Source organism: Amphimedon queenslandica, unplaced genomic scaffold (genome assembly GCF_000090795.2).
Source record: "Amphimedon queenslandica unplaced genomic scaffold, v1.1 AMPQUscaffold_13148, whole genome shotgun sequence".
NCBI classification, from domain to species: Eukaryota; Metazoa; Porifera; class Demospongiae; order Haplosclerida; family Niphatidae; genus Amphimedon; species Amphimedon queenslandica.
This window is the reverse complement of record NW_003546616.1, coordinates 18,874-26,815: the sequence shown is the minus strand read 5'-3', so window position 1 is coordinate 26,815 and position 7,942 is coordinate 18,874. Positions and strand designations below refer to the sequence as shown.

The following is a 7,942-nucleotide window of genomic DNA, read 5'->3' as shown; positions in this document are numbered from 1 at the left end:
CGACAATAATAATAATAGTAATCCTACTTGTATTCATAACAGATATTATTAAAATAACAATGATATAGTGTAAAATATGTCTTATCACTAATCACATCAGCTAATGCTATAGCAAGCAATTCTCCTAAATGTACATGTACATGTACATGTACAACTTACTCTGTATCAGGCTTTACAATGTCTGCTGGACGTGAATTGATACGATAGTCACTGATGTGCCGTTTCTATAAAATTAACAATATAAATACAAACACGGCTATAAGAAGATATTGATTGGTACAAAACAGGTTCACTTGGCATAACACACACTAAGTATAATGTTGTAGTTATATAGTGCTGTTTGGCTTACAATGTCATCATAGGCATCCTTGATGGCAGTAGTAGCAAGTACACCTAACAATGGGACTAGAGTAGAATAGACTGGAACTGAAGATATGCCAGGTATAGCCTTGTGTGTGTGTGTGTGTGTGAGTAGGGGGAGAGGGGAGAAAAGAGAAGGTAGGAGGGACATTATTAAAACATTATTGAAAGAGACTGGTAGGCTCTTAAAGCAGCTCTTTTTACGGCCTCTCTCTCTCTCTCTCTCTCGCCCTCTCTTTACCTGTAAAATAACAAGAATCAGAAAATAAAAGTTAGCAATCCTGAGGAACTGCTCCAACAGGTTGATGGGTAGGAATGTTATGATGTTGTACTTTGCCGTCTTTATGACATTGTTCTGTACAAAAACAAGACATTAGAGACAGATAATTTCAATGCTATCATAATGTCAAATGACAAGGAAGGGTGAGACGTGACAGTTAACTCTCTATGTGAATGAGGTGACTTACAGCATATTTGTACTGAGCATTCTCTTCTCTATTGTTAGCAGTCACACGCCTCAAGTCCTCATCTAGAGAGAGAGAGAGAGAGAGAGAAGGAGATATAATTACATGTACATGTACATGCACACATAGCCAATAGTGCCATTAGGATAGTAACATCCCATGCATTAAATATAATTAACAGGACTTTAGCAAAGTCAAAGAATCAAACGTAAATGTACATGGATTTGTTTGATTTAAATGTTATAAAAACAAGCATGTACATATGTACTGTACATGTAATAATATTGGCTGTCTAATTAGATAATTAATTGTTTTTTAACAAGAAACCTACATGTACATATGTACATGCACACATGTTGTAATAACTACACACACATAATAAGTGTATTTCTTTCTTACTGTAGCGAAGGCAAGGGAAAAGGTCCTTTATCCTCTGCCATATTGATGGTGATTCATCGTCGTTGTCCCCCAATTTCTCTGGAACCTCTTCTTTCGGTGATTCAGCTGGAGCTAATGAAAACATGCAAAAAAACAAAACAGAAAAATAAAATCAGAGTCGCCCAAAATGGAGAGAGAGGTCAAAATATACAATAAAGACTAGATTCTTACCGGGAGCTACTTCTATCTCCTGCTGAGTGACCTCCGGAATTTCACTGGATACTACTGCCCCTTCTTCGTCACTCTCAATGTCAGCCATAGCTAGGAGCCTAGAATCCTTTCTATAGGCTCAGGAGTAAACAAATGGGCTTTCTGAACTTAAAAAAACTGCCCCTAATTCTCTAAAAGATCAGATAAGTGCCTCCTCCTAAAAATGAAAAATTAATCATCATTCATCAAAATTTTTGTCCATATTTTAATAAACTTGTCTCACGTGATTAATAATTCATAATAACTTTTCTCACGTGACTCAATAAACTAATCTCACGTGATTGCTTTGTTGCCATAGAAACCAAACTTGGATAACAAAAGGAGTGTGCAAAGGGATTGAGTTGAGAAGATAGCTTGCAAACATGGACCTGGGTATTATAGGTGGTAGGAGACTTAATAGGGAAGTAACTGGGCCTACACCTCACTCTGTAGCCATTGTAAGTCCATCAAAACAGTAATTATGTGGAAATAATCACTAATAATAGAGAGCAAAGCGACCATCAAAACTACCAAAGGAGCATCTCATCTTGGAGACCAGGAAACAACACAAGCTAAGAGAGGAAGCAGAGGCTATAGTCAGCTACAATAAACAGTTTGATCTCAAGGTATGGCAGTAACTGCATGTTGATCATGCAGTAATTCAATTCTCTCTCTCTTTTCAAGACTACTTGGGAGAACGAAACTGATGCAAAACTCAAAAGAAACACTATTAAAAGAAGAGTGGAGCACCTCATGCAACAGCGACAGTATAGCCTAGAGGAAAGGAGAGACAAGTATGATGATCAATGAGTCCCCAAAAGCATTATTTATTTTGCAAAACAGATTGAGAGCTTTATTGCAATCAGAGGAAGAACAGTACATGTCTGAAATAGCAGTGAAGCAAGAGACAACACTAGAAAGACAAGCAAAGATGAGAGAGAGAGCAAGACAGCTTCGAGAGCAGAGAGAGCAGCAGAGGCTTGCTCTGGTTGATGAAAAACTTGAGCAAAGATGGAGGAATCAGTGCGAGGAGATGAGAGCCCTCCTCACTAGAAAGCACAGAGATGAAGTCTTTACTGACAGAGCTTATCAGCTGAAGCTGAATGCTGAGAAAAGGGAAAGAGAGAAGCAAGGTAAAGCAAACTTGCATGTGTGCATGTCTACACAATGAAGTGTCAAAATAACAAATATTGATGTATAATGTTGACTTTTATTTATGTATTACCACAGAGGAGAAAATGTATGCCAAGATGTGGCAGGAGGACATTGATGCAAAATGCAAACGGGAAGAAATGGAAGAGGCACAAAAAATTGAAAGGAATAGACAAATGCTCAAGGTATCATGTGCATGAATAGCATGTTACACACAATCTTAACTGTAATGTGTATACATGTAGGTTCTAACACTTCAAACAGCTGCAATGGAGAAAAACAAAGAGGAGCTTCGTAATCTGAAAGAACAAGAAGCTGCACATTTGGTATGTAAAAAATTTGGTCTAAAATTAATTATACTCATAATTTTTTAGAGAGAGGAGGCAGCACTGAGGGTACTGGAAGAACATCATGCAAGAGAAGAGAAGAAACGAAGTCAAGAGCAAAGAAGAGCTGAACTTAATTTATCACTTCGTCTGAAGTTGAAGAGAAAAGCACGAGAAGCACAAGAAGAATTGGCCATGGACATGAAACTACTCGAAGAGATGCTTAAGAAATCAAGCGATGAGGCCACAGAGCATCAAGAAAGAAGAGTAAATTATAAAAAATTATTAATTAAAATGTTATTTATTTTCTCACTGCAGCAAGAGCTATGCAGAGAAATGCAGCAATATCGTACTTACTTAGCCGAGCAAAAGAAAGAAGAGGAGAAGAGAGAGAAAGAAGTGGACCAACTCCTCACAATTGAAGTAGAGAAGCAGTGGGGACAACGCCTAGCACAGTGGAAGAAAGAGAGAGAGGCTAGGAAGAAATTACTAAATGATGTTGTGCAGACAAGACAAAAGCAGATTAGCGAGAAACGTAAGCGTTTTGTATGCTAAGTATTAAAATTTTAATGATCCCTCTTTTTGTAGTGAATGCAATTGCAGAGAGAAAGAAAGAGCTAGCTAAAGAGGCAGAAGAAGTAGCTGCAAATATTGCTAAGCATAAAGAGCTTGAGGAACAAAATCAGAAAACTTTACGACAGAAAAATAAAGCTCACCAACAAAATCTACTGGACCAAATGAAATATCAAGAAATAATTAAGAAAAAGGAAGAGCAGGAGCTCCAAGATGACCTGGAGCTGGCCCAGAGAGAGGAATACTTGCACCAGATAAGAGTGAGGCAGGCAGTTCTCAATCCAGATCTCAAGAAGATACACCCACGCAGACTTATTGAACTTCCAGGGCCACCTTGAGGGTGGGGCTTGTAGTGCATTTAGAAATATATTGTGTATATTCTCAGTTTGTTGTCAGTTTATTCTCATTTGAGTGAAATAAAGAGACTAATAATCATGTCAGGGTCTGCGTCTGTCTGCTCTAGATTTGAGGAAAATGATAGCTGCTTCTTCAGGGCACAATCATCTGCGTGCGACGATGTAAGCAATTAGCTTCTGGCCATCAATCAGTCACCAATGTGTGTGTGCTTTCTTTTGCTCACAATAGACATATTCTGATCGCTATGATGATGCCAGCGCTGGATGGGTAGTCATTTGCGCCATACTCATGTTCTTTATGGTAAGATGGAGCTAGCTCGTGTGAATATTATTTCAATATATAATTATTTTTACAGAAAGCAGGGTTCTTGTATGTCGAGGAAGCATTTGCAAGAAGTGAGCCAGTTTTTAGGAGGCGAGTTGTGCTACTGGTAAGCTACCATAATATAAACTTGTCTATATAATTACATTGTTTTAGTTTCTGTTGTTGTTGATGTTGTTGTTGTTGTTGTTCAACAGCTCAATAAATGAATCATTATCACCCTCAATGTTATTTTTGTAGAAATATATTGACATTTTTGCTGGTACCATCTCCTTCTGGTTGTTTGGCTATGCCATTTCTGGCAACACGACTGGAATCTTTATTGGAGAAGATCAGGATTATATTTTTTGGTTTTTTCGGGTAAGCAGTGACCCGATTGGTGTCGACATGGGAATACTTATTGATATACTGAGAAATCAATGTTTACCTATGTTTGGGTGTATGTATATGTATACACTAGATAAAGTTATCATTGGGTGTATAATTATTAGTAACTGTATTGCGGCCTGTATAGGATGAAAATTGAAGGTCAAATTATCTACGTAATCTGTATTAGATCTACAATTCTAATGCCCACCATCCACTATTCAACTTTGTTGAAAGCAACTCTGTGGCTACTTTGATCTTAGGGCAACTCTGTTGCCTAAAATAGAACTGAGTTCTATTTCAGGCAACAGAGTTGACAGCACATCAAAGTAACCACAAAGTTGCTTTCAGCAAAGTTGAATAGTGGATGGTGGGCATAACATTATGCACATTAATGTAATATCAAAATATCTTTTTTTTCTAGTTTACTTTTGCTAGTAACACAGCTACTATCATTGGTGGTACTTTGGTTGGTTCAAAGGTACAATTAAGGGTCATGGGAGCATTCGTTTACTCATTTATAATGGCCGGGATCATACATCCATTGCTTGCTCGTTTTTTCTGGGCAGCTGGTCCTAGACAGCCCCTGTTTGGCTCACCGTATCGATACTGCAATGGGACCTACATTTATGAGAGGGATCACCAATATTTTACTATAGAACCGTCCGATAATCTTCACAGCTTTATATTCATTGATTTTGCTGGCTCTGGACTTGTTCATTTGTGTGGTAAGTCTATCAGTTAATCGTGAGATATCACTCCATGGGATACTATAGTTTATAGTGTGTGGCGTGTGCTATTTTTATATCTTTGTACAATCAATCTTCCTCCTCCTACAGGTGGTATGGCTGGTTTGGTGCTGGCTATTTTTCACAAGCTTGAAACAACAGAAAAAATACGCTCAAAACTGCAAGACTGCTGCCTGTTTTTACGCAGGAAGGACAAAGTAAGAAATTATTATCTTTCATAACATTCCAGCTGCTTACTACACAATTTATTCTACACTACACACAATTCATTCCACACTACACTTCACACACTCCTTGTTATGATACATTGATTGGGTTTAGCTAATCAGTTTAGTGTAGAAACAGACTGCAATAACAGACCATAGTAGTAGGGTAATAACCAATTTTAGAGTACTAATTCTCTTATGCTTGGAATTTAAAATTTTAGTAGCTGTACATGTACATATTTTTGACATATTCTACGAATGAGATAGGCTTGGTTGCTATTGGCTGCAGTTATGAAAACATCATGTACTTATCTGCTGTTTTATCCACCCATAGAATGAGAAATCGAACAGTGTCACTCAAGATGTAAAGGAAGTAGCCTCTCATAAGAAAGGGTGAGGATTACTCTATAGTATATAGTATAATGATGTGGTAATTGATAGCTGCATTCAATGAATTATGATATTTACATGTAGGGCCCTTTAGTAGTTGGGTCGAGCATGAGCGAGACCCACACTAATCTGTCTAGGTCTATTTACGTTACGTCTTGTTCGTGAACGGAAAAATACGATATTAATTTAGTATACTATTATAAAGTTAATTAATAGAGAGAAGCGCAGAAAGAAGGTTGATAAGTCTCAGAATAAAAGTTGAAAGCCCTTTCATAAATAGGATGGAGTAAAGAGCCAGAATTTAGGAAACAAACAGAGTAGATGAATATAACTTGCCCTAAAAGAAATCATAACAAGAGGATAAGAAGAGTATAGCAACTGAGTCAGATAAAGAATGAAGGAGAAGGACTTTGGATGAATATTATGTTATAATCAACAGGAGTCTTACATACATTAAATCCCCTCTGTCTTGTCTGGCTGTAGACAGCTTGTTTAGAATATTTATGTCTAGATGATGACGAGAACATGATCGATGAATAATCAATTGTGTCTGAATATAAAAACACCTAACACAAACACAAATACAAAAGAATAAAATAGATCATTATATGAATCTCTTGCTCATGCTCGACCCCACAATGTTTACATTCACCTAGTTAATGGTACTCAATGAATGAATGAATGATTTGTTATATAATTATATAAAAGTGGATCTACAATATGACAATGTGTTCATTAAGTGCATACTGGTATTATGACAGTATGCTTGTGAAGACAGTATGAGATATGTTCAAGCTGCAAGTGAGTTCGGTTCTATTCCAGCACTATGTACAGGTCAAAGGTCAACTCACCTGCTTTTTAAAATTGATGCAACACTAGCCTAGCTATACTAAAAAATTTGACTTATACTGTGTTTACACTAGGTTCTTTAACTGAGCCAGCCCTGTTTAAAGTTGGCCAGCACAGTTTCATTTGATAGTGTAAACAGTAACCAAACTAAGCTGAAGTGAGCTGGGCCAAACCAGGCCAGCATGGTTAGTACAGAAGGGCCAGCTCAGCCTGGTTCAGCACGGTTTGGCCCACTTCTGTAGTGTAAACGCAGCATTAAATATGTGTTTTATTACATTAATTGATTTATGAGGTGTGTGTGTGTGTGTTTGTTTCTAGTTTTCTTGAGTGGATGTATCCCAGTGGGGGAGGAGAGGAAAATGTTGAGAGTGCTGCTCTTGGAATTTTGATCCTCTGGACTACTTGGTATGTTATTCTTAGTATATAAGTCGGAATTTTTTAATTTTTAAAGTTGCCCCAAAATCAGGCCAAATATTCTGTACTATAGTACAGGGTCATCAGACCAAATTTTTGCTAAAATTGAAAAAGAAAAATTCACCATTTTAATAATTTTATCAGATACATATACATGTACTTGTGTTGGACATAAAATTTAAGCTGACTCCAGTTTGGATTTTTTATGAATTTTTAATAAATTTTAAAAGTTGCTCAAAATTTGATGTACTACAGTACAGGATATTTTCTAGTGAATGTTGTTATGTTACATAATTTGTTACTCTTTACATTAGTATCAGGTGAATTGTAATTGCTATATTTTTGCATTTTTCAATGGTCATTACTTTTTCATTATAACCTAGGTTTGCATTCAACTGTGGTTCAACTGAGTCCATAGCTGGTAAGGCCAATCATGCAGCTGTTGGAAGGACGGCACTGACAATGAGCCTAGCAGCTGCTTCAGGCGGACTGACTCAAGTCGTAATCTCAGGATTGGTCCAGCTATATAAAAGAGATGAGAACTACAACACTAATGAAATAGCTAATGCTATACTTGCTTCACTTGTTGCAGTTACTGGATGCTGTGTCTTCATTGAGCCACCTTTTGCTGTATTGATTGGAGGTTAGAAACAAAAAGAGATAGAGAATTAAGAATAGTGTCTTACTTATATAAGTATATATATATGTGTGCGTGAGAAATTTTAGAAGGATGATTGGAAAGATTATATTTTATTTCTTTATTTATAGTTTTGACTACTTTCATATAT

The 7,942-nt window shown here is 36.9% G+C and overlaps 3 protein-coding genes across 3 annotated transcripts in view; 2 read left to right on the top strand and 1 right to left on the bottom strand.

Annotated features, from left to right (window-relative positions):
- Positions 1-1,645, bottom strand: part of LOC100633776 (phospholipid-transporting ATPase ID) — a 10,449-nt gene extending 8,804 nt beyond the window's left edge. The window contains exons 1-6 of the mRNA XM_020000845.1: positions 1,434-1,645; positions 1,224-1,334; positions 828-889; positions 602-715; positions 350-448; positions 160-224 (exon numbers count right to left, since the gene is read on the bottom strand). Of these exons, the coding sequence (XP_019856404.1) occupies positions 160-224; positions 350-448; positions 602-715; positions 828-889; positions 1,224-1,334; positions 1,434-1,521 (539 nt within the window). The 5' untranslated portion in view covers positions 1,522-1,645. The remainder of the gene's footprint in view (positions 1-159; positions 225-349; positions 449-601; positions 716-827; positions 890-1,223; positions 1,335-1,433) is intronic.
- Positions 1,646-1,761: 116 nt separating this feature from the next.
- LOC100633648 (cilia- and flagella-associated protein 53-like) lies at positions 1,762-3,919 on the top strand. The gene is made up of 9 exons (XM_003389098.3): positions 1,762-1,909; positions 1,958-2,077; positions 2,136-2,245; positions 2,295-2,584; positions 2,682-2,788; positions 2,849-2,929; positions 2,978-3,196; positions 3,248-3,464; positions 3,518-3,919. The coding sequence occupies exons 1-9, from the start codon at positions 1,835-1,837 to the stop codon at positions 3,838-3,840; spliced, it is 1,542 nt and encodes a 513-aa protein (XP_003389146.1). The 5' UTR covers positions 1,762-1,834; the 3' UTR covers positions 3,841-3,919.
- A 17-nt stretch (positions 3,920-3,936) lies between these two features.
- On the top strand, positions 3,937-7,802 carry LOC100633523 (putative ammonium transporter sll0108). Its single transcript, XM_011407878.2, has 7 exons — positions 3,937-4,020; positions 4,088-4,159; positions 4,215-4,289; positions 4,421-4,540; positions 4,971-5,274; positions 7,469-7,481; positions 7,538-7,802. The coding sequence occupies exons 1-7, from the start codon at positions 3,937-3,939 to the stop codon at positions 7,800-7,802; spliced, it is 933 nt and encodes a 310-aa protein (XP_011406180.1).
- Positions 7,803-7,942: the final 140 nt, after the last annotated feature.

Bases quoted from the DNA above. Each gene is read 5' to 3' on its own strand.
- LOC100633523 (XM_011407878.2), top strand. From the start codon at position 3,937: ATGTCAGGGTCTGCGTCTGTCTGCTCTAGATTTGAGGAAAATGATAGC. The intron at 4,021-4,087 runs GTAAGCAATTAG...TGCTCACAATAG, and splicing joins AATCATCTGCGTGCGACGAT to ACATATTCTGATCGCTATGA. The intron at 4,290-4,420 runs GTAAGCTACCAT...TTATTTTTGTAG, and splicing joins GGAGGCGAGTTGTGCTACTG to AAATATATTGACATTTTTGC.
- LOC100633648 (XM_003389098.3), top strand. From the start codon at position 1,835: ATGGACCTGGGTATTATAGGTGGTAGGAGACTTAATAGGGAAGTAACT. The intron at 2,789-2,848 runs GTATCATGTGCA...GTATACATGTAG, and splicing joins GGAATAGACAAATGCTCAAG to GTTCTAACACTTCAAACAGC. The intron at 3,197-3,247 runs GTAAATTATAAA...TTCTCACTGCAG, and splicing joins CAGAGCATCAAGAAAGAAGA to CAAGAGCTATGCAGAGAAAT.